The 25,752-nt window shown below is 43.5% G+C and overlaps 2 protein-coding genes across 2 annotated transcripts; one reads left to right on the plus strand and one right to left on the minus strand.

Annotated features, from left to right (window-relative positions):
* Nucleotides 1-100: 100 nt before the first annotated feature.
* Nucleotides 101-5,627, minus strand: LOC103187427. The gene is made up of 5 exons (XM_007906918.2): nucleotides 5,515-5,627; nucleotides 4,147-4,286; nucleotides 2,778-3,654; nucleotides 1,470-1,643; nucleotides 101-1,295 (listed from the first exon to the last, which is right to left on the minus strand). Exons 1-5 carry the CDS (start codon nucleotides 5,568-5,570, stop codon nucleotides 1,175-1,177), a joined length of 1,368 nt encoding a protein of 455 aa, XP_007905109.2. The 5' UTR covers nucleotides 5,571-5,627; the 3' UTR covers nucleotides 101-1,174.
* Nucleotides 5,628-5,975: 348 nt separating this feature from the next.
* atad3 (ATPase family AAA domain containing 3) lies at nucleotides 5,976-25,539 on the plus strand. The gene is made up of 16 exons (XM_007906916.1): nucleotides 5,976-6,271; nucleotides 7,910-7,986; nucleotides 8,609-8,710; nucleotides 8,925-8,984; nucleotides 9,574-9,643; nucleotides 9,871-10,036; nucleotides 11,280-11,349; nucleotides 12,986-13,141; nucleotides 13,619-13,675; nucleotides 13,810-13,935; nucleotides 15,960-16,084; nucleotides 16,687-16,738; nucleotides 17,160-17,230; nucleotides 19,635-19,802; nucleotides 20,859-20,967; nucleotides 25,284-25,539. Exons 1-16 carry the CDS (start codon nucleotides 6,073-6,075, stop codon nucleotides 25,458-25,460), a joined length of 1,785 nt encoding a protein of 594 aa, XP_007905107.1. The 5' UTR covers nucleotides 5,976-6,072; the 3' UTR covers nucleotides 25,461-25,539.
* The last annotated feature ends 213 nt before the right edge of the window (nucleotides 25,540-25,752 follow it).

The raw sequence follows: 25,752 nt of genomic DNA on the forward strand, positions 1-25,752 counted from the left end.
CGCTGTACAATTGTAATTTGTTGTTGTTGTTGTTGTCGTCTCGAAGACTCGATGAGGCGCTATATCAAATGCGAGGGATTATTATTTTTTATTATTATTAAATGCACTCTCATAATTTGTCTTCCTGCCAAGGTATTATCATAGGACGTTAAAACTGGTATATAACGATGATCTTACATTGTGAATCTTAAGTGAGGGTCATCTGATAAAAGTGGCTACAAATGGCCAAAGCTCTTAAAGACTCGCTGGATGATGTATCATCCCTTTCTAGGATGACCTATACACTCCTATTTGTGTACAGAGTTTGAATGATTTTATCACGCCTCTGCACGATACCAGCAAAGCCACAGTTTCTCTTTATGTGTTGGGTTCCAAAGGGCAGTAAACCTATGTCAAACTAGTGCAGAAATCTCTAGGTGTATGATAAGGTAAAAGCAACTTTCTTGTTAAAATTCTGCATGGAAGCGAAAAAAATGGTCTACGCACATAACAAATGCTGCAGCGAGCGTTTTCATTTAACAAATTGTCAATCACAAGGGTTTAATAAATGACACTTTTTTTATGGAGTAAAATAGAGGCAGAGAGAAAACTGATGCTGCCAGCAATGAGCAGAGAGCAAGAATTGGAAGGTCATCTGATAAAAGTGACTACAAATGGCACAAAACCCTTAAAGGTTCCCTGGATGACTTAGTTATATCCGTGCACAGAGTTTGAATGATTTAAGGAAGAGTGATAGAGTTTCCCTTTGGTTCTCAGAGGAAACATACACTCCAGTCAGACGTGACCAACACTCACTTTATTCTCCGCAAACAATGTGAATGTTTCCTGAAGCCTTTAACTCTTGAATCATCCTAGTTGCAGCTTGACTTAATGCCGCACGACCTGAAATCAGAATTGGATTCAGCAAAGAAGCTAAACCGTACAGGGTGAAAATGAACTCTTAATGTCCATTTTGTGTTCTTTTCCGAACAATCTAGTCGGGGGTTAGTGGGAGGGAATATATAGTTACAACAGCAACAGAGTGACAAAAGTGAATTTCTAGAGTTGTGCAGATTTCGAAAACCTTTTCGAAAATGTTTTACGCCAAAACTTTTCTGTGGTTTGACCCTGAAACCTGAAGAACAGCTTGTGATCGTGAATCACTGAGCCGCACTTTGAGTGAATTCCCTAGACACTAGTTGTTATTGTTGTTACATCCTTTCTGTGGTTGAAGACTTTGCTGATCCGCTCTGGTTTGGAGCACGATGTTGTTCTTCCGCGCTTCATAATGAAACTGTGATCCTTTCATCTCGTACCTGAAAAGAAGCAAAATTTGACCTGTGGACTATAATCATGTGTTTGACACAGCGCCTTTACCAGGTCTTCGAGTCGTCTCAAAGCTCTTCACGGGATACATTGTAAAGAGAATTGACTGTATATTTTCTGGGCAAAACTACAAAAAAAAAGGGACAAGTGTAGCGCATTCTTACCATTTTGCCTTTGGGCCCCGGATTCTCTCCTGTTCTCGTTGCCTTTTCAGCTCCAGGAACGTCTCGCCGTCCATACGAAGGCGCTGCAGCCTGAGGTGAGACAACTCCTCTTGGTGAAGAGACGTCTCCTCCAAAGAATGTCTTAGGTCACCCTCTGCCAGCCACTGGAAGAACCTGCAGCAGAGAGGGAGCGGAAAAGTCTAGCTAGCCTTAGCCTTCAGCGCCTCTCACTGTCTTGACAATTTAAGATTGTGCAGAGTTTGGAGTTTTATTTAAATTCAGTCTTATTTGGGAATGTGTAATTTCTGTAATAATAATAATAATCCTTACATTTGATACAGCGCCCTATCATGTCTTCAAGACGTCTCTAAGCTCTTCACCGGATATACTATAAAGTGGAGTGACTGTGTATTTTGTGGGCAAAACCCGGCAGCCAACCCCAAAAAAGCAATCCACCAATCGACTAATAACCGGGTTCTACTTACTGCGAGATAAACAGAGGCGTGTGGCGTAAGAAAACTTGCCCAGTGTTTTGCCCTGCCCGGGAATTAAACCCAGGTCCTCTCGCTCGTGTGGTGAGTGCTCTAACCACTGAGTTACAGGACTTCAAAAGACTTTTGAAGACTGTAAATCTTCAAAGGGATCGGTTTCCAAATTAAGTTGCATTTCCAAATCTTCTGCACAATATTAAGTTTTAACACAATAGTCTTCAGGCTATGTGACACTGCACTTTCCTCACTAATCATGTTCATATGCACATCAAATGGCTGAAAGCCCAGCACCTGGTTCCTAGTTGTTATACTGTTACTCACAATCCCCGGAAGCGCATCCGTTTTTAATCAAACAAAACAGATTTGCTAAACTTGTTTGCTGCTTAATTGTGAAAATCCCTCAGATTAATTCCAAATGTCCCCCAAAGACTCAAGTGGCTGGGTAAATCCAGATCCAGAAGGTTTCACTCAACCATTTACCAATTTGAGGTCAAGAAAACGGGTGTTATAACTAAAAGGGCTGTGGGCTGTGCCAACCTTTTGGATTCGAAACCTGAAAGTTTTTTTCTTTCCGAATCTTAAAATCACGAGTTGCAATGAATGCAGTCCTTGTGGTTTGTGAATATCACGTTTTAGACTCTGTTCATCACTGACACGTGGAACTATAGGCACGTGATTCAAAGCTCTTAACGGTGTTGGGTAGCCCTCGATAGCCACGAGGGTCCGTGTTTGACAATGATAACCAGCGCATGTTGACATAAGCTGACATTCTAATTGGTTTGAAGCATTAAAGGGTGCACCGAGAAAGTATAATTACGTTTCACTGATTTCCTGAGTGGGTGGAGGCGAGACAGCAGCTGTTGTTAAACCGCATGGAGTCCATAGTGGGTCGCAGCTCCTCCTGGATGCGGGATGCGAGTGTTGGACGGGTCTGGAGAAACGTGGTCTGCAGTGCCTGCTGACAGTTACCTTCTTGCCCCTTGACGTCCGAGCGTTAACTGGAGGCACGGGCCGACCACACGCGTTCACCTTAGCAGAACTCGGCCTCCAGATGGGCTTTGGAGACTGTGAACGGGATCGCTGCCAGCGAGCTCTCTTCGGGGCCGGAGACAGAGAACGCGACTGAATATCCCCAGAGCGACTGGGCGATGAAGATCGGCTTCTGAAGAGCTGCGACCTGGCTCTCTCAGGGGTTTGGTACCTGACAGGAAATTTCGGAGGAAGCAGGGCCTTGACTCCAATGACATGTGGCGCACCGATCTGAACAGGAAAGCGTTTTCTGTGCACAATGTCTAGGGGTGAATTCGTGGTGGTCGGGCGGTGTTTGGTGGTCAGCTCGCTTGTAGCAGGGCCGTTTGCTTGACCAGCTGGTGAGGCAGGCTGAACGCAAGTTGCCAAACCCGAGAGTACCCGATAGTTGTCCAACGGCTTCTCTAACCACTCGGGCCGCTTTGTGGAGGTTGAGTGACCAAGTGCACCCACCTTGGGGGCTGCCTCATTAGGCAAAATAGACCAGTCGCTGTTTGGGTTATGGGACCCGAAGACACATTGCGAATCTCTCTTCTGGTGGTACTTGGAAACAAATCCAGAGTTGAGACTGGCAGCCATGTTGTTAACTTGAACCTTAAGTTCACGTAAACTCTGCTGCAGCTCACTGATGTCGTTGTCCTTTGTGCCGTGACACAAAGCCATTTCTGTGAGGTAAAGAGAACACGTGGAGAGTAAATGTCGCTTCCATCAAATGAAAATGTTTCTACACTTTTAAAGTACTAATATCGCATAATAGACGTTAGTGCCTCATCTTTCAGCTAGCAGAATTTAGTGGGATGCCCGGGATGGAGTTTAGGTCTAAATTTAAGATTATCTTATTCTTAAAAATTGATAGTAATCCTGGCATTTGATTTTCACGTCGGGAGGCTATGTCAAAGCATTTCAAAGGTAAAGCCTAGTGACTGTGTACTTTGTAGGCGGATGCAATAGGCAATTTGTGCACAGCAATGTCCCACAAACATTTTTCTAAAATTTGTAAGTTTTGACAGTCCCTTAGTGCAGTGCCTGACCACCAAAGGGAACAATGCAACAGGAGGAATGGCCCTTTCGGTAAATGCTATATACAGATTGCTGATCTAATTCATACTGTGGCTGGGGATGTGCGGGATTGGTATGAGTGGAGTTTGAAACTATACCAAGTGCCTGTCTTTCAGCGAGTGATGCATCATCCCTGGAAGCCACTGATGCAATCCAGTCATCTGATGTGTTCATGGGAACTCGCTGTCGGTTGCTGGATGTCTTTTGCGAGTTTGTCTGATAATCGTTTGGCCTCTCTCTGGAAAATAAAGGCAAATTTATTATCCTCCACCTTCACACAACAAAATGGGTCATTGTTACGGTAATTGAAAAAAAAGGGGGATAAATTTGGATTCAGAGGGCAATGTAAACCAGGATGAAGGTATAAATGTTATCCCTAATAAGCAATAATCCTTACATAGACCTGAGTTCAATTCCAGGCAGAGGGCGAAACCTTGGGCAAGTTTCCTTACTCCACACAGAGCCTAATAATAATCCCTCCGAAAAACAAAAACAATAATAAATCGGTCATCTTCAATCCACTACTGTTTGTGGGACATTGCTGTGCGCAATCGGCTGCCGCGTTCGCCCACAAATATACAGTCAATTCACTTTACAGTCTATTCTGTGAAGCGCTTTGGGACGTCGAGAAGACGTGAAAAGCGCTATATCAAATGCCAGGATTATTAATATTATTAATGACGGAACAGGCTCAAGGGGCTGAATGGCCTGCTCCTGTTCCTGCGTTCCCAAAAGGCTTCACAGGGACGCACCGTAAAGTGCAGCGAGTGTGCGTGCCCTGCGTTTCGCGACCTGTCGGGTCTGTGTATTTTATTTGCTGCCCCCGTTGCCCCCAGACCCCATAACCTTCCCTAATGACAGCAAGCGCTTACGGGGGGGGGGGGGGGAGGGGCGCTGTTTCGCCCGCAAAAAATATACGGTCGCGGTACGTGTCCCGGCGAGGCGCCGCGAGGCGTCTCGAAGACGCGACGAGACGCCGCATCAAATGCAAGCATTATTACTGTTGTTTAGTACTATTATTACTAAATGATTGCTTGCTGCTGTGCTGCTGCTGGTGCTGTGCTGCTGCTGTGCAGCTGCTGTGCTGCTGTTGTGCTGGTGCTGCTGCTGGTGCTGTGCTGCTGCTGCTGTGCAGCTGCTGGTGCTGTGCTGTTGCTGTGCAGCTACTGCTGGTGCTGTGCTGCTGTGCTGGTGCTGCCATTGCAAAGAGCCACCCAACGTGAAGCAGCGCAGGAGGGAAGCGCGGCGCGTGGCAACGAGCCGTGCGGCGGCGTCCCTGGCAACCGCCCTGGCAACCGCCGCCGCCCTGGCAACCGCCCTGGCAACCGCCGCCGGGGCTCTCCGACAGCACCCCAAACCCCCGCCCCCCCACCCACCACCACCACCACCCCCCCGCGCCGCCCCGATTCCTCGAGCTGCGCGAGCTCCCGCTTGCAACCATACAAAGTGGAGGGGCCGGCGCTCACCTCAGGGGGCTTCTCACTCCCCGCAGCACGAAGAGCCGGTCCGCGTCGGAAGCCATTTTTTTGCTGCGCGATGGAGCGACGCCGTCTCCTCACGCAGACCAGCCCCGCCGACGTCCCCGAGCATGCGCAGTTGAGCCGCCGAGCGCAGGGTCCGCGCGCGGTCGGTCACCGCCCCCCTCCCCCACCCCAGTCCCGCCCCCCTCCCCCACCCCAGTCCCGCCCCCTCGCCTCGGCCAAGAGCCAATCGATGGAGAGGAGAGGAGACAGTGAGGAGCGGGGGGGGCGGGTGTTGGACGCTTCGACCAATAGGACCTCGGAAAGAGCCCGAGCACCAAGCGTGCGGCTCGGGCAGCCAATCGCGGGGCGGCGTACTGCGCTGGCCCGAATTGGACCAATCCGGAGCGGGCTTCGGAGGCGGCGCGAGCCAATCAGAGGGGCGGGTTTCGAGGTCACGCGGGAGGGCGGGAGTCCGCGCGGTGGCAGGTGGTGCTGCTGCTGCTGGTGGTGGTGGTGGTGCCGCTGTCAGAAGCTTCTGGAGCCCCCAAGGCCCCAACCGTCATGTCCTGGCTTTTCGGACTAAATAAAGGGCCGTCGGCCCCCACCGGCCTCGGGGACCTCACGCCGCCTCTTCCGCCGCCGCCGCCGCCCGGGGGAGCGGGAGGAGACGGGGACCACAAGCCCAAGGACAAATGGAGTAACTTCGACCCGACCGGCCTGGAGCGCGCGGCCAAGGCGGCCCGAGACCTCGACTTGTCCCGTAAGAGTCCTGGCCTGGGCCTGGGTCTGGCCGAGGGAGGGGGTTAGAGGGGTAGAAGGGATCGAGCACCGAATTGGGAGTAGTTAAGGCGGGGTGGGTGGGGGGGGGCTCTCTGGGAGCGATTGCATCAGTCAGCGCGGTCACCCTGTCCTTGCCTGAGATTTGCCCTCTTTGTCCTCTCCACCCCCACATGTTGCTCTCTGCTCCCTGTTCTTCGCCCCCACCCTCCCCGATCCTGCTCTCCCCATTGCCCCTTACCCTCTTTAACAACTCCTGTCTATGCCCCTTGCCCCCCTTAACTACTCCTGTCTATGCCCTTAGCTACTCCTGTCTATGCCCCTTGCCCCCCTTAACTACTGTCCATGCCCCTTTGCCCCCCTTAACTACTCCTGTCTATGCCCCTTGCCCCCCTTAACTACTGTCCATGCCCCTTTGCCCCCCTTAACTACTCCTATCTATGACCCTTGCCCCCCTAACTACTCCTGTCAATGCCGCTTGCCCCCTTAACTACTCCTGTCTGTGCCCCTTGCCCCCCTTAACTACTCCTGTCTATGACCCTTGCCCCCCTTAGCTACTCCTATCTATGCCACTTGCCCCCCTTAGCTACTTCTGTCTTTGCCCCTGTTCCCTGCTGCCTTTGTTGCTCCCCGACTCCCTCCTCTGTTGCCGCCTCCTCCATCAATGCTGGTCCCTTTTCCTCGCTTCCCTTCCCCACCCCCTGCCCGTTCCCTCTAACTTGTGCCCTCCTGGCCTTCACAAGACCCACTGAGCTGGTTAGAGATGAGCTCATGAGCTGTGCTGTTCTCAAGAACAACAGTAACAACAACAACATATTACATTTGTATAGAGCCCTTCACATCGGGAGGACGTCCCAAGGTGCAGGACAGTCAGTGTTTCGGACCCGAGCTGGGGATTGGGACTGGGGAGGGTGGAGGGCAGGGTGAACAAAAGCAAGAACATCAAGAACAGAAATGGAAATCCAGCAGTGCAGCTCATGTATTTGAGTTAAAGTTTATATGTCCATCTATCTCTTGGCCTCTCCTGGTTTACAGTCATGCCAATTCGATTCACTTTTTCAAATTAGTGACCAAAATGTGGTTTAAATGGACTGGGGGTTTTGTGGAGCGTAGTTTGATAGGCTGAGCAGTTTGTTAATTATTAATTGAGCAAGTGCCAATGTGCTGAATGGCCCCCTACATTTGATAACACAAAGTGACCTTTTCTAACCTTAGGGCAGTCCCATTGTAATCTGATAGTTTGGGTCCAGAAAATTAGAACCTGGATTATAACGGGGCACTCTATAAAAATGTTCGGTGTTTTTGGGTTGTCTGCTGCCACTTCTTGTGCATGCACAGGAAGCCATCAACTACTTTTGTAAGCTTTGGTGGAATGCCTTATGTGCCTGCATACTGTGCACTGGAGGTGTACCATATTTCAGTATACATTCACAGTGTGACCAGGCTATGCTGGGGCTTCTCATAATGGCATTATCTTGCACAGTACACCCTTTTGTATTGGTCACTCTTGCCATGATTTGAATTTAAATTTGTATGTGCTCAGCACATGAATGGGAGTTGGACCGGGTGCAATATTTAGTCTGGTGTTGTGGTAAATCATTATTTTCTCATTATATTTTAGATCATTCCAAGGATGCTTTGGACCTTGCTCGCATGCAGGAACAAACTGTCCAGCTGGAGCATCAAACCAAACTGAAGGTAATTGCACATTGTCTTAATTTTTGAGGTCTTGAAGAAGACTTTCTTGTACAGGCTACAATTTGCGGTTTTGGCATATTGTTGGGACCATTAAATAGTGATCTTTGGTGGGTGGGAGGACAGATCAATCCAGGTCAATTTGGATCACTCAGATGATCATCTGTAAACACCATCTGAAGTTATTGTAATGTCCAAAACAATGTTGGATTGCTTTTGTTTTTGCACTGTAAGATGCATTCTGGCTAAACTTTAGGGAATAGGTGAACTATTATTAGAAACGCATTTACATGTTAAGTGATTTGATTTTGATGTGGTAAAATGCTAAATGAATGCAACAAATGAAAGTGCAGCCATTTATGTTAGATTATGTGATTAGCTGTGAACCTGTTAAGGCTCTGTCTATTTGGGCTCTCGTTTTGTTTGATCCTCAGCTCCTGTCACCTATATTAGGAAGTCATTTGGTGTTGGAAAGCGGTATATTGAGCTTGAATATCTCTTTAATTATTTGCATATTCTCATGTTGTTTCCAAAAGATGTGTGAAAGTGTTCTGTTAGTCTGTGTGGATTCTTTGTTACATCAAACATTCTTAAAGATGGATTTTTTTGTGGACATTCTTCACAGGAATATGAAGCTGCTGTGGAGCAACTGCGAGGCGAACAGATCAAATTGCAGGGTGAAGAGAAGCGCAAAACTCTGGGGGAAGAAACTCGGCAGCATCAGGCAGTAAGCTCTAATTGTTGGGATGGGAATGTTTTCTGCTGGGTTAAGGGAAAAATTAGTTGTGGAGTAGGACACTAGTTACCGCCTCAATTATCTATGCAACGGATATTTTAAATTAGAGGGTAATGATTTCTACGCTTGTAATGAGGTCTCAAAACATGGCACGTCTCTCTGGCTCAGTTGAATGATGAAGCCATGCTTTCTTTTCCTTTCGCAGCGAGCTCAGTACCAGGATAAGTTGGCAAGACAGCGGTATGAGGACCAACTTCGACAGCAGGTATGAAATTTGAATGTGAGCGAAATTGCAGGTTTGCGTGGAGTGACTGACATGTGGTCGTTAAAACTTTTTGTCTTTCACTTCTCGGAAAGACATGCCCTTGGGACTGCAAAAAATCAAAGCTGTGAATGCAGCAGTATTTGCTCTCTACCACTGGATGGTGCTGCAAAATTTGTCATTCAAATTCCAGTGATCTGGCATTGCAGCAAGCAACACAGTAAAGTGCTGATCAGTCCTGAATAGTTCCATTGGGAAAGCTGTTTTGGCATTCTCATATTGGAAGTTTCTGAAAATTTGGAACAAATAATCGTGTTTGCTTAGATTTCAGAGTTTTGGATAATTCATGGTTTTACATTGGGTTACCAGATATTCTTAAGAATGAAGACATTGACTGTAACATTGTACAGATTCCCTTAAGATACTCTGATTAGGTCCCTGGTATCCATTCTTGTACATAATTAACAACCAACTCAGTTAGTTCCACAATGTTGTTCTGCAGCATGTTATTTAAATATGGAGAGGTTATTTCCTGTAAACTTCTCTTTCTTGCTGGGGCAGAAACATTGCATAATAAACTTGTTTGTTTTAGCAACTGTTGAACGAGGACAGCTTGAGGAAACAGGAAGAGTCTGTTCTGAAACAAGAATCAATGCGGAAAGGTAACATGCTCTGATTTCAAACTCAGAAGAATTGCTTTCGATCAATTTAGAAGAAAACTTTTTAAAAACTTCCAAATCACAAACTTAAAGTCATAGAGTTAATGTTTAATCTTAGTTGGGATCCACAATTCACCTCTGCTCACCGATGCTTATTGAATAATTAGTGGGAATTGCTGACACCATGAGCAAGAGCCCCTTATGGTTTATGGTTCAATTTTTAATCTCAGCCACCATTGAGCACGAGATGGAATTGCGACACAAGAACGAGATGCTGCGGATTGAGGCTGAAGCCAAAGCCCGTGCCAAGGTTGAAAGAGAGAACGCCGACCTGATTCGAGAGCAGATCCGGCTGAAGGCTGCAGAGCATCGGCAAACTGTTTTGGATTCGATTAAGTAAGTGGGAATTTTTTCAACCTTGAATAATTATTGATTGGCTATTTTCCTGTCGGCACTGCTGTCGTGTTTTATCTGCTTTCTCCGAGTGTATGAGGCAAATCAATGGCAAACCACTGGAGTGCAATGACATTAGCAAATTAATAGCAATCTCTTCAAATGGGTAGTAATGATAGTAATTAAACATCTCGGTTTTCACTTGCCTAAAGAACAAAAGGATTCGTCAGCTGGAATTGAGTCATTGGTTCTCAGGGGAATGAATACATCAAGGACTTCTGTAATATTGCAGCATCAACTTATTTTTAAAAATCCTGTGGTGTCCTCTGAAAATAGCTTAAGCTGCTGTTAAATCAATGCAGAATTCTGCCTCCGTCAACGATTCCTGCTTATTACAACAGGAATAAATTATTCTCCATTAAGCTATTCATTTAAGAGTAATTAATGGGAGGTCTAGATCTAATGGGAGGGTTACCTGAAATCTAAACATTTCAGCAATTTTTATATTGATTTCAGGACACCCAAGTTTTGTTTGTAATGAGAATATTAAGCTTTTTTTTGTACTTAGATGCATCTTGGATTTCTCATAGTGCTGTGAGTTGCATATTGCTTAATATAGCGGTGCTGTGACTTGCTGTTAGATGATGCTGGTGGTTCCTAGTACAGGGAGGGCATGAACATTCACTTTAAATAAAAGACTGGAGGCTTCAACTGACTGGACCACACCCGCACACACTACTGATACAACTCTGCAGCTCAGATTCTCAACTGTATCAAGGATGAACATTTTGACACTATTAAGGAATTAAAGGGAAATAAAGGAATTATTACAAAGCCACACCCTTTTTTACTTCTGTCACAAGCCACGTCCTGGCAAGATATTAGGTCAAATGTGCCTGAATGAATTGTGCAGTTCTGACTTGCTCAATTCTGATTCAGCTACGATATAGTCCAGCTTCAAATTCCTTCTCTCAGCTTTACCATATCTCTACTGTAAGAGTAAAGTTACTCTTGAGTGGGTGCAATTGGCATCTTTAAGCTGATCCTTTGTTTGAATTATTTTGTCTTGTGGCTGCTACAGGGGATTGCTTTAATGCTCATGTCATCAAAGGTCTAAGTGGTCTTTCTGTTTAATTCCAGTCCTTTAAACTACTGAATAGTTCCTCCAGACACCGATTGCTTAGTCACTGGTGGCGCCTTTGTGCTTTTGTGATTCAGGAATAATTTCAGATGTTTTCTCTCTCAGGACAGCAGGTGCCGTGTTTGGGGAAGGATTTCGTGCCTTTGTTTCTGACTGGGATAAAGTGACTGCCACAGTAAGTGAAAATAATCTGCATTAAACTATGCAGAAAGGATTCCTCTAAAGGATTTCCTGTTCATGTTTGTCAGAGTGCCTATTTCTTTTGTGTAGAGACCAATAACCAGCAATTCAGCAAAATTCACAAGTTGGCTGGCGGATCATGGGTCAGTCTGGCTCAATTGGTAGCACTCTTGCCTTGGAGTCAGAAGGTTGTGGATTCAAGCCACACACTAGGACTTGGAACCCATATGGTCTTTGCTGACAGTATTGTAGCGTTGGGGCTGTGCTGCAATGTCATCGGTGCCGTCCTTCAGATGAGACGTTAAATCGATTCCCAATCTGCCTGCTCGGGTGGACAGAAGATCCCATAACACCGTTCAAAACGTTTCTCCCGGTGAACTAACCAGCAGTGCCCCAAATAAAATGGGTCATTCCCTTCACTACTGTTTGTGGGGAATTGCTGTGTGCAGATTAGCCGCCACATTTGCCCACGGTAAGTCACTACACTTTACAGTATATTCCGCAAAGCGTTTTGAGACGTCTCAACGATGTGGTAAGACGCTATATCAAATGCTAGGATTACCCTTGTGGTGTTACAAGTATAGTTTCCAGGTGATGCTAATAGCGAAATGAAACTACACTGAAACCCCAGCTAGCCTGACTGATGGGGGCGATCGGTTCAGCGAACTGTAATTTCCGGCTAGGTCCCAAGCTGCTGAACAGTGAAGAGGGAGGGGGTGAGGCGATGGGGCTCTGGAGTGGAGTTCCAGAGGGTGGGGGCAGAAAGGCTGAATACCCTATTGCGTTTCTGGAGCAGACAGGGCGGGGGACCTGGAGCAGGCGTACCTGCCGGGTAGATAGATTGGTAAAGCATTAGAGGTAGGTCTCAGAGGTATGACTGACCAAAGATCTGAAGAATGACAAATTGCATTTACATAACCGCCTTTCGCTTCAGGAAGACGACCCAAGGCACTGGACAGTTGCTTGCACCCGAGCTGGGGGCAGGAGTCAAAAAGGGTGGATTTTGTTTTCACAGTCTTGCTCAGGCTTGACAGATTAATATGATTTGTAACACTTTTGACTTCTAAGCTGCAGTTTGTACTGTATTATTAGCTAAATGTCATTATGCCCCGGGTATATTAAAGAGAATAAGCCGTAGAATTATTTCCGAAAACCTTGAAGAATTGAGCATGAATTTAAAGTGTGACCTTTCTGATGCAATAATATGGCTGGCATTAGTGCCTTGAGGGTTGCTGGAAATTGTCCATTTTATAAGAAACCTCAACAGGGAAGACATTGGAGAATAGTTTGTATCATCGACGCTTAAGTGCTGGAGGTGGACTCTGTGAGTGTCCAGAAAGTGGGGGTGGGGGGAACTGTGAAAGTATTCTAAATTTCAATTATTGCCAGTCAGTAGACCTAGTTGTAAGTTTAGTTTCTCTCTGCTGTAATATTGTAAGTGAATTAATTGCAGGAGGATTGACTTTCAGAGGCAGTTGAGTTCCCAGGGGCATTGTTCAGAATGTTTAGAAGAGCCATTCATGAGGTCCTCTGGAATTACAGGCTGCAATTTCATTCCAATCAGGTTCTATTTTTTGCATCTTTAAGGACTGGAAATCACAGTCATTTCCTTCCTTGTGTTCTTTGTTCAGGTAGCTGGCCTTACGTTGCTGGCTGTAGGCGTTTATTCTGCCAAGAATGCCACGGGAGTTGCTGGTCGCTATATTGAGGCGCGACTGGGCAAACCTTCGTTGGTGCGAGACACATCCCGCCTCACAATAGTGGAAGCACTCAAGCACCCGATCAAGGTAAGAGAGTTTGCCTCAAAAATACGGGGACGCCTTGTGTTTGGTTTACGTTAAAATGTTTTGCATTGTCTATTCTATGACATAATATTCAAAAACTACAACTGATATGAAAGAAGGCTCTTGACTGAAACCACTAGAGGATCCCATCAATGGGGAAAGAGCAAAAGAAGTTTGATAATTTCTTTTGAAATATGAAGGTTTAAACAGCAAGTCTAATACAGTAATGCTCCTGCAGAGGCTGAATTATATACTCCTTTTTATAGTTTTCCTTGCACACCAAAACTCACTTTTAACATCTTTTTTGTTCCTGAGAACGTATTTTATATTTGATGAGGTGTAAATTAGGTGTTTACCACAACCTGTAGTTGACAGATTTGTTTTTAAATCAGTTACAAAAGGGGTGATGGAATAGGTATTGTGAAGCTGAGTGTTGCATTGTATTCTGATGTTTAAGCTTATTCATCTCATCTCTTCCAGGTTGGAAAACGGTTCATGAGCAAACCACAGGATGCTTTGGAGGGAGTTGTACTCAGTGTAGGTTTCTGCATCTTTGCTATTGATTTGATATTTTACAATTGAGAGAATATGCTTCATCTGTTCCCCATGTACCCAGTAATGGAGATGTGCTTCATGATGTGTCTTGCATTTGCTCTTATTTCGAACTGCAGCCCAAACTAGAGGAGCGTGTTCGAGATATTGCCATAGCAACCAGAAACACCAAGAAGAACAAGGGGTTATACAGAAACATCCTCATGTATGGACCACCTGGAACAGGGAAAACTCTGTTTGCTAAGGTAGGTTTTATATTGAGAGCCTTGCACAGACCCAACTGTGCACAAGGCATCCTTTCCTGTTTTTAGCCCAAGATGCCAACCTAGAGCGAGGCCATCTGTCTGAAATCATTTATTCGTATAATATGTCTGTCTTAAACTACTTAGGGAATGTTTTCCATCATATTGCATTTCATTTCAGCTGCACCAGCGACTTTGGGGCAGGGAAGCTGAGTGTAGGTGCTGCTTTAGGGATTTCAAGAGATAACCGGTAATATTGATTCTAACTTAGAAGATCAGAAGAATAAGTTTATTAAACTGAAATCTGATGCAGACGATAGTATATGGTTAGTTTGGGGGTTTATGTGGAACAAACCAAATCCTACCCACAGAGAGATATGAACAAAATCTGCGTGAGGATCCTGGTTGGCTAATAAAAAAGGCTGCATAACGTGTTTTTAATTGGTGTTGAGCAAATGATAGCATTTGATTGCTTTGTATTAACACGTTTCAGTCTGCATGCACGCTGCTCTATTAAATCTCAAATTATATGGCAAATGTGTGGTATTAAAAATGCTCATTTGAATCATATAGCTCCACTGGCTAGTCCCTTGCCTGCTTGGTTATCTTTAGCTTATTTTAAGGCTGGTCCTCTGATATCTCTCGTACAAGCTGCCCACAACAACAGCATCAAGCAGTGGGATTACTTCCATATGTAATCTGGTGATTCCCAGCTATATTTTGCCACTACTTTCAATTCCTCATCTTGTTTTTGTTCTTGCAAGCGCTTAAATTCTTCATACTCTGTTCCATCAACGGCTCTGGCTCTTGCTTGCTCAGGCTGAACCAAGTGGTGCCGAGCCTTGGTATTTTGCTTAATACTGAGCTGAGTTTCAAACCAAATATCTGGTCCATCACCACGTCCTACCTTCTTTTACCTATGAAACATTGCACTGTCATGTCCTTACCTAAGCCACACTGCTTCTGAATCCCTTATTCGTGTGTCATCTTGAAAACAGTCCCATTTGTCACCTCAAGAATAGATTTTCCAGTTCTCTGTTTGTCAGCTTTTAGCCACACTCTCCAGAGGCTTCGATTGATCCAAAAGCTTTGCAGCCCAAATTCTCGCCCATGAAAGGCTCTGCGTACTTCATCCTCCCCAAGCTCAATTGACTCAGAGTATCACAAAAGTTCTCCATCCAGGTCTTCAATCAAACTAGAATTTTTAGTTACCTCTGTGTTTGAGTTGCTTGAGAAGGATTGGGTCTAGTTGCCAATAATGCTGTTTTGCACCTCCTTGTTATACTGGATGGTGCTGTTTGTCAGAAAGGCTTCTCAGCTTGAATTCGAGCATGCTGAGCAGTAGCGTCTGCTGGTACCTTGCTTCCAAAGCCAGTCACGTTTTGAAACAACAGTTTCTTGTAACACTTTCACAGATTCATAGAAATTCTCTCCATGGTAAATAACCCTGACTCCTTAATAACTAGAATCTTGTTAAATCTCACGCCATTAACCTGCATCAAGAAAAAAAGTCTTAAATTATAATGTCTATTAGGTTTATATTTATCCCTTTATAATGTACCTATAGAGTTAGTTCTGAAAGCCTGCTTTTTTTTAATATGAGGCTGGAGCTGAGTAAGCATTAATATACTGCAAGATCCTGTGATCGTAAATTATGGGTTATTGGTTTAAGGAGCTGTAAAGGATAGATCTGTACTTTGTTCAGTTTTCGTGTGATTATTTAGTATTTGAAAGTCTGAATTCAGAAAGTATCTTTCTGGCTTCTGGTTTTGAATCTTGTTCACAAAATCAGAAGTAATATAATTGGGGCGGGGAGGCGGGGGGGGGAGACATAGTGTTTTTGAAAGTGATTATCGATAACGTCACAAAAATATGAAACTTTCTTTTTTTAAAAAGAAAACTTTTAACCCATCTAGTGGTTGTCCAGGTGTTAGTTCCTGTTGAGCTGTGGCTTTGCCTTGTAAACTCGTAGTTACACTGGTATCCTCCCTCAGTACGGAGTTGATTCCTGTCTTTGTTCCTGATAGAAACTAGCCGTACATTCTGGAATGGATTACGCTATTATGACAGGTGGTGATGTGGCTCCCATGGCCCGAGAAGGAGTCACAGCCATGCACAAGGTCTTTGATTGGGCTTCCACCAGCAAAAGAGGGTGAGTTTATATTAGAATGATAATGGTGCTGGTGCTTTGTTTATTATTTTATTACTTTTATTATTGTTATTTTTATTACTTCCGGGTCATAAGGTGCCTTTTGACATTACGTCCGGTACAATGCATACGTGCCCCATAAACAGACCGTCCCGCTAATGTCGCTTCACGCATGTAAAATATTAACAATGTGCAGGAGATGTCTCTAATCACCTTGCTAGCTGGAAGTTTCCATAGCATAGGAGGTTTCCTTCTGGGCCTCCTATCTGAGTGAACCTAAATTAGGGTAGACTTGTGTTGTGCATTTGTTCCCAAGAAAGGCTGCACGCTCCTTTCAGTGAGAACACTTGCTTTTGTTTCCCCAATCTGGGCCGAACTCCAATCAATTCAGGCACAGCGAGGAAAGAACTACCAAGTCACAACATATCTTAAAATGTTTTTTTAATGGAAATTAATGAAGGTTTTATCCTTTGGTCAGGATTATAGACAGATTAGCAATGCTGAATAATGGGATTGTCTGCAGTACAACAATACGGTCTTTGTATACTTGGATATGTTTGTCTGAAGTTGGTAAAGGGACACTGATTAAAATCTGGTTTGCGCAGGCTTTTACTCTTTGTGGATGAAGCAGATGCATTCCTTCGAAAAAGATCAACAGTAAGTTTTTGGTTCCTTTTCCTCACCCCCAACCCCTTTCTTTTTCCTTCTCCCAGCAAACGCACACATCTTTTAAGATCTGTAGAAAATAGTTTGAGTACAAACAAACCATTCACTTCATTAAATAAATGTTTTAAAAATGTCAAGTGATATTTTGATGATAATGTCAGAACACTTATAGACTTCTGTAATTGTACATAATATCTGCCTATCCTCTCCATACGTGTTCGCTTGAAGAACAATCTAATTAATCCCGTTCCTTATAACTGTGCTTCCGTGTTTAATTTCTAGTTGCTTTGAGATACAGGCAGTACTCTTCAATAGAAAAGTATTCTAAATATAACGGGTTGCCTCGGTTACACAAGTTGGAATCATGTTTTCAGAAATGCTAACCTTGGTAAAATTGCATTTCTGTTTCTAGGAGAAGATTAGTGAAGATCTCAGAGCCACACTGAATGCATTCCTTTATCGAACTGGGGAACAGAGCAACAAGTAGGTGTACAGTTAACTCTTTGGGGTATGCTTCCCACTGACCCGTGTAGCAGCAAACCCAAAGCAACACATTAGACATTAGTGCAAAACATCAAAGGTGTCTGGCATTCAAATTGCTTAAAATTGATAGTGAAGATGTGATTACTCACTGATTCAAGACATTAATTGTGGTAGTATGTTCTACCTGCTGGAAATGTGTAGTAAGTAGGCAGCATAGGAGGTTACGTGCTTTAGTATTTAAATTTGAGTGCTTTAGCAAGTGAGGGATCTCAATGCTGGGAATGGAATAATTTTTTCCCTCCTTTTGTCGCCCATTAAGGTCTAGGGGATATAATCCAAGTTTACCAAGACATGGTGAAGACAAACCCTAAATATTAGCTATTGCATTCCAAAAACATAACAAATTAATACAAATTTCTAATTTAAGGAGATGTAGTTTATTTAGTGTGCAGCCAGAACTTTCAAAGTCTGGGTTTCAAATGCAAGCTGAACCAGTCCCATTAGATTATTGCTTGGTAATCGTTTTCAGTACGTTTATCTGCAAAACAGTTTATCTGCAAAACAGTTACTGCATTCTACAGTAAATAGCGTGAAGTGCTTTGAGCCATCCCTTCTGAGGTGAAGGGAACTGTATCAGAATGGAAGGGTTATTTATGACTGCCACTACTAATATTTTTTAGCCTTGGCAAAACATCCTCAATTATGGGTGACTGTTGAGCTATGCTGTTTAGGGATATAGCCACCTGCTCATTCATCAAGGGAATTGAACACAACAGGAACAAAAACTAGGAATACTATCTGGAGCCTGTACTTGTGCTTCACTTCTGCTAATTAGTGTCATAGTTGCTGCCTTTATAGGCCATTCAGCCCCTAGAGCCTGTTCTGCCATTCTATTAGATTATGGCTGATCTGTATCTCAACTCCTTTTCCCCGTATCACTTGATACCCTTACCTGACAAAAATGTATCCACAGCCTTTTGGGGGAGAGAGTTCAAGGTTTCCACTACCCTTTGTGTGAAAAAATGCTTCCTGGTTTCACTCCTCGCAGCCTTCCAGCCATTGCCTGTTGATTGAGTAATGTTAATGAATGATTTAGTAAAACTGATTGCTTGGAAGGTCACAATCAACTGTCAGTGAAATTAATTATTTACCTGCTATATTTTTAATAGTATTCTGATCCTGGCCAGTCGCTTGCTCTTCTGTATTAAATTGCTTAAAGATTTTGTTTGCCTCTTCTGGCTGGAGGTTTTCAAAGCTCGTGTTACTCATCATTCCAGTGTGACTTTGACTGGCATCTTGATTCCAATCAGATCAAGCCTCGTGCTGATTTTATTTTGAGCCGAGTTTTCTACCTGACTGTGATCAAAACGTAGTCCATTCAGAGCAGATGGGAGCTCTGCAGAGGAGTAGCATTCCAGTATGTCTTGCATTGCAGTAAGTGGACAAGAACGGATGATAGCAATTATAATAATAATATCTGAATAAGGGGCCGTAATTCCTTATGATTCTCGTGCATTCTACATTTGCTTTCACCAATCAGCTGTAAGTGCAGCTACTTTGAAAACAGCAGGCTTAACATAAAGATGTAACAAATTGCCTTGAATGTTCTTGAGAAAAATGACTGGCGTCTGCATCTGTTTATAATTAAATTGAAAGTCGCCATAACAGGAATTCAGTGTTCTGATTCAATTTCGCTCGAACAGTGACTGTATTAACAGTTATTGATTTTGTGGAATGTTTGTGTTCATGTGTAAATAATACATTGAATATTATTTCACCGGTGGACAGAATGATCTCATCTTAAGGAATTGGATGCTAGACAGCACCGATGTTGCTAATCTTAGATTCCACAATGCATTGCATTTGTGTGGACGTAAGTGAAGCTGTTTTTAAAAAAAATCCTTTTATTGCAGAGCAGAAGCCAATGACTTAACTGTGAAAAGGATATTTAAAAACAAAAATCTTGTCACAACCCTGTCACTTAAATCACAAATTTGCTGGCCTGCTTTTCCTCTTTGTGGGATTCAATGCAGTTCAGAGCCTCGTGTACTCCACCCAAAGCTGTCATTTCTATTTTACCTAATCTTTTTCATCTTCCATATAAAAGAAAAGCACGTAGTGCTGCAAATATTTGGTGCTATGTTGGCTGTCCTTCTAATCCTTTTTCCTACTCCCCCTGTCTTCCCACCCCCACCCACCGGAGGTGTGTGTTTGTGTGTGTGTATATATATTATTAATATATATGTATATATAAAGACTTTGTTTTGGGGCTAAGACTTTTTCTCTTGTCAGTACATCTGCTAAGCCCAGCATGCGGTTCTCTGCTGGTTACTAAACTCACTAACTAACTCCTTCCCGTTAATTAACATTTCACGCATTGATCCTTGTTTGTTTTAATCTCCAGGTTCATGCTGGTTTTGGCCAGTAATCAGCCGGAGCAGTTTGACTGGGCTATCAATGATCGAATTGATGAAATAGTTAACTTTGATCTGCCAAAACTTGACGAAAGGGAGCGACTTGTCAGGTTATATTTTGATAAATATGTCCTGAAGCCAGCCACAGAGGGCAAACAGTAAGTACTATTAGTGTGTGCAGCATTGGGGGCACAATTGCCATCACTCAGAGGGCCACAGCTGGCACTGGTGTAGATGGCTGCAGGGCTCTGTCACTAACTCAAGGGGAGTGGGGGAACACAGTCCGGTTGTACGTATGGTGGAAGGTAGATGACAAGACTAAGACGCTCTCATTTACACCAGGAGTGTGCATGAAGGATACAGGAGGTGCTGTTGTTCAGTTAACTGGCATACAGATTAGTTGCAGTATAGTAGCTAAATCCAATGTGTATGGCTTTCCACCATCCCACGTCTGTTTTGTAATGTCTATAGATTATCCTCACCACTTTCCTTGTTCGTTGTTTTTCTGTTTTAAATCTTTATTCATTGATTATTTCAATTTAATGACTGTTTTAACTGTAGCCTGTCAGATTTCTTAGCTTATTAGTCGTCGTAATTATTATTCTGTTTAAAACTGACATAAGGTCAAGGTGAAACAAGATGGACTTGGTGTCCAGATATCTGATCTAAGCAACAATTCTTAGACTGATTGGGTCACAATAACCCTGACTTGTCAGGTAGTAAGCCTATAAGATTTTTAAAAAATTAAATGTAAATGTTGAACACCAGGAGAGAGCTGCAATTGGCAGAACAACATCTTGCAAACTGCATTTCCCACCTTTGAATTTCAGGATTAATTTGGGCTTTTTGACAAAATATCAGAACACGCTGAACCAGCAATAATATTTCTGCCTATTGTGCAAATATCTATTATTCACATACAGTATATCTTGGCAGTTGGGACTAATGTTATATGTATGAAGAAGGGTTGAGTTCAGCATGAATACCAATTTATTTAGAAATGTAGTCGTCACCTGAGGCCAACCAATTTTATGTACAAATCCCATTTTACTGTAATGTATTGTATTTGCTTTTTTTGAGTGTAGGTGTAACGAACTTAGTGACAAAAATGTAAAAATTGTGCAATAAATAATTTGGTTGATGTGTGACTCGCACATGCACACACTACATTCTCTTTCCTGAGATCAAATGACCGTTTCAAATCTAATTCACAGGCGACTGAAACTGGCTCAGTTTGACTACAGCAAGAAATGTTCCGAGCTTGCCAAGCTGACAGAAGGCATGTCGGGCAGAGAGATTTCTAAATTAGGAGTAGCCTGGCAGGTAAGGCATTTCTTATTTTATTCTCTCATCATTGCTTACCAACTAGAAACTGATGCTGTGCCAAAACCTAATGGACTTTGAAAGATTTATTTTGGAAAATATCATAACGGTGTTTATTCTTAATGGAGTGGAAGAACGGAGATTTACGGGTGCATTTATATATGCATCTTTATCAATGGGAATGCCTGTAGGCAAGATCATTTTTAATTAAATGGGAATCTGTTTTATATATAGGGATATTTAATACAAGAGCAAAGATGTGATACTAAATTTATACAATGCATTGCTTAGTTTGCAGTTGGGGTATTAGGTCCAGATTTGGATAGGTCATTTACAGAAAAAAATCAAGCGGTGGAGGGAGTATAGGAAAGAGTCACTAGGATGATATCAGGATGATTCTCGTTATGTAGAGAAACTCGGAAAGTTCAATAAGATTACTTTTGCGAGGGCGAGATCTAATTGAGGTTTTCAGAATTATTAATGTTTTTTAGTGAACAGATTATTTTCACTGATAATAAAGGGAAGGAATGAATTCTGGATCACCACCATATTATATAAAAGGAGAGTTTAGAGAAATATTGTTTTACATGGACTTTTTTTTAGAATGTGGAATGGCTTACCACAATACCTGCGGAAACCTGAGTTCGCCAGAGCAGTTAAAAAGCTGTTGGAAACCTAGAAGTATGGGAATGAGATTAGCTCAAATTGGGGGCTAGAAGGAGCAGAGACACAATGGCCTATAAAGCTTTTATGATTCTGTGATTTAATCATGAAAAGTATCATGGGGTGGGGGGGGGGGGATTAAGAATTGCAATGAGTTAGGAGAGCTCACAGCTTTGAATTACGAATCCAGGAAATGGATCAGTAAGCGCAAATTGCTGTTTAAACATTTATAGGTTCCTTTAAAGTTAGTTGCAGTTGGTCTTTTATATTCTTCTGATCACAGTGAACTCGGCCCCCATATCGACTTGGTGCTAATATGGTAATTGAAGTCTGACTCCCAGTTCCACTGATCTGTTTATGAATAAAGCCGTTTGCTACAGTTCATTAAACATCTGAGTGCCCTATGGACTGCTTTCTTCCAATTTTAGTTTTCATATTTCTTAAGCCCATATTTCTTGCTGCTTTCCTAGGTTCACAGCGTTTAGAATAAGTGGTTATTTCACCAGCTTCGTACAGTTTGAACTTTGATGCAAATTCTTTCCATTGTGGCTATCACAAGAATGCTTCTTTAGGATGCTTTCCCCCCCCCCCCTCTTGGCCTCAGTTAATTCTGTCCCTACCGATGCTTGCAGTGTTGGTTTCCTTTGCCCAAGCAAGTGTTTGGTTGTGTTTTCACTGCAAGTTGTCTTGAGTAGATCTTTGCTTTCATATTGTTGCCTTTGCTGAATTTGTTCATGGGCCCCACACAGTATCTGGTCATAGAATGTCTGCAAATCATTGAAATGGTTGGAATTTTTAAGTGCTTATAGGTAAATTGGCCACATCAGAATTTTGCAAAACATTCACAATAATCAATTTATTGAAGAAAAGTCTGTGCCCCAAGAAGCTTCAAGCTGTGAGACTGATAGAGGTCTGAGTTTTATTTCAGGTCTGAGAATACAAGTGAGGAATAGGTTGCAGTGGTTTTGTGCAGTCTACACAATATTTCTTTCTTTCATTCATTAAAGCAAATATTCAGTTCATTTATCTGTATTTCTGCCATGGCAGAATGTAATAGTTATATTTATATTTCTTTGTGCCATGGACAACGACACAGATTGGCTTCTTTTCTAAGCAGATGGTCTGAGCCCCATCAGCGAATTGTTGACGTAGTGAATGTTTTTTAATGTCAGTCACATCGTCCCCTTGTTTTCATCATTAACCTCGACAGAAAAGGGAAATGTGGCAAAGCAGCAGAGGGCTGAGCAAGCTCTGAGCCAGTCGGTACTAGTCGCTTGGGTTGCTTTTATTCCATTTAATTTATCTGTGTTTCTGTCACCATAGAGTGTAATATTGCAATTTTTACTACTATTTCTTTTTGCTCTTGAATACTCCTCTCTGACAGATTGAGGGAGCACAACACAGGCTCTGGTGTATACAGTCCATTTTTAGGGTTGGCAGATGGTCTGTATATTCAAAACCCTGAATATTTAGCCTTGTCCCTTGGCTGTTATTTCTGCTCTTGGATAGACTAGTCTTGGATAGACTAGTCCGTTCCTCTGGCTCCGGTCTGCTCCACGTCCCCCGCCCCAACCGCCCTACTATCGGTGGTCGGGCCTTCAGCCTCTCAGCCCCCAGGCTCTGGAACTCCATCCCCCAGTGCCTTCGCCTTGCTTCCTCCCTTTCCTCCTTCAAGGCCGGTCTCAAAACCTTTCTCTTTGACCGAGCCTTCAGCTCCCCTCTCGAATCTCTTCCCCCTCCTCGCTCCCTCCCTTCCCTCCCCTCACCCTGACCATTTCCCCCCTCCTCGCTCCCTCCCTTCCCTCCCCTCACCCTGACCATTTCCCCCCTCCTCGCTTCTCCCTTCCCTCCCTCACCCTGACCATTTCCCCCTGCTCGGGTCATGACCCAACTGTGCAGCGCCTTGGGACGTCCTCCTGACGTGAAAGGCGCTCTATAAATGGAATCTTGTTGTTGTTGTTGTTGTTGTTGACTTTGGTAATCTCTGAACGTAATGCCTTGTTGAAGAACCACAATGAATGCACGAGCAGTGTTATCTCTCTTCTTTCTCCCCCATCTCATTGAGCAGCAAATGACCTACCCCAGGTCACCTCTGGAAGTAAATGGTTGTAGTAAATGATGATTGCAGTAAATTCTGCAAATTATATGGGGTCCCATTATTTAGCTGCACTTATCTCTTCGCCCACAAAATATAGTCAATTCACTTTACAGTATATTTTGTGACTCGCTTTGAGACGTCTCGGAGGTGCTATAACAAATGGAAGTATTATTATTATTATCTGTTCCTGGGCTAAGGTGTCGCAATAAAAAATAAATCAACAGTTTGTAAATATATTTTGTATAATCTGAATGAGGATTGTTCATGTATTTTGATCAGACGTATTTTGATTATTCCTCCACAGTCCGTGACTGTTTAAGACCTTTGAGGATTGGAGGAGGAGATTGAATCCAACATATTTAAAACATTAGATATCTAAGTCAGGTTGGGAACACCTTGGGAATAGTTGAAACCTTTCCATGAATATCTAGTACAAGGAGAGGGGGAACTGGAATGCAGTGGGTAATTTTGGGTGTGGTGCAGACCTCTACTAGGATGAGCTGAGCAGCACTATCGTCAACTGGAAGTGTGACTATAAAAAGCTTCTCAATAATTTAATTTACTAACCGAAGTGGCTCAGTTCAATTTTTTAAAATGTGTTTTAGCTGCTTATTGATGCACTGCCTGCATCAGATAATTATATGAACAAATCCTGTGGCGTTTTGACTAGCCGCTGCTGTGATGTGATGACATTTGGTTTAAATTGGACGTCCGTTGAGCTAATATTGACTTATTCAGCTTTGCAACCAATTAGAAACTTTGTGCGTCAGCCGGCAGCGCATGTACTGTCCAAACAGCGGTGTTTAAACTGAGCTTGAACGTATGCCTCAGTGGGTAAATGCGTTGTGTGATTGAATGCAGTCCCAAAATATCACGGGTTCATATTGCATTAAATAGTTGAGCTGAACCCGGTGCTCTTGCTCGGTAGCAGGAAAGTGAGACATAATTCCCTCTCCAGAGCACTGGATCTGCTTCGTGTTCATTGGTGGAAAGTGTACGTGGTTATCTAGCGAGGACCGGTTCGGGTTCAACTGTGGCGCTCGAAACAGTGGTATGTCTTTTGGGGTGGAGAGGAGGGAATGTAAATAGCTGCAGTTTGGGAGCTGTGGGTGCTCAGAATGCCTTGCCAAAATGGATGTGTTGCTGAATTCAACTTTCTGCCACTTTTGCATTGATTTCCACAGGGCACATGTGCACACGAGCCAAAGCCTTAACTTTACCATGAAAATGTAAATAATAACGTCAGATTTTCAGCATGAGTTAATAACAAATAATAATAATGATAATCCTTGCATTTGATATAGATGTCACTGGAATTTTTTTAAGCAAACGACAGCGGAGACTGAACGGCGTGGCTCGGTATCCAGTGACTGAGCTCCTGGGCTTTTCTGCTACTGTTATTTCGGTGGCAGGAGTGCTGAAAGTAATTTTTTTTTTGAACGGTGCATCGTGGCAGCGTGAAACTGAATGGATTGTGATCAAAATTAAGTTGTTGATCCGTGCATGCCTTGATCCTCTCTTGCTAAAGGGTGCCCCTTTCCCTCTTGTTTTCCAGGCTGCAGCATATGCGTCTGCGGATGGTGTCCTGAATGAAGCTATGATTGATGCCAGGGTAGCAGACGCTATTCGACAACACAAGCAGAAGATGGAGTGGCTGAAGACTGAGGGCGGGGAGAAGACCAAAGGAGCCCAGCCTCCTGCACATTCGCCATCCGAGGGGACATCAGTATGACCGACCGTGCCAACTCTGCACACACTGTAGCCGGGATGAGGAAACCCTGATTTGAACTGAACTGTTATCAGCGTAAAACATTAGGAAGCAAAAGCACTCACCAGTATTTGTAGGTTATCAGTGACTGTCACACTCTCACACTCACTCACTCACACTCAGTCACTCTCACACTCACTCACTCACCCTCACACTCATTCACTCTCACACTCACTCTCACATTCACTCAATGACTTGACTTAGCAGCTTCATGTGTAACTCACAGATAGTCAGCGAGGAGGTTACATCTTGGTGG

The sequence above is a fragment of the Callorhinchus milii genome, unplaced genomic scaffold (genome assembly GCF_018977255.1).
Source record: "Callorhinchus milii isolate IMCB2004 unplaced genomic scaffold, IMCB_Cmil_1.0 Scaffold24, whole genome shotgun sequence".
Taxonomy (NCBI): Eukaryota; Metazoa; Chordata; class Chondrichthyes; order Chimaeriformes; family Callorhinchidae; genus Callorhinchus; species Callorhinchus milii.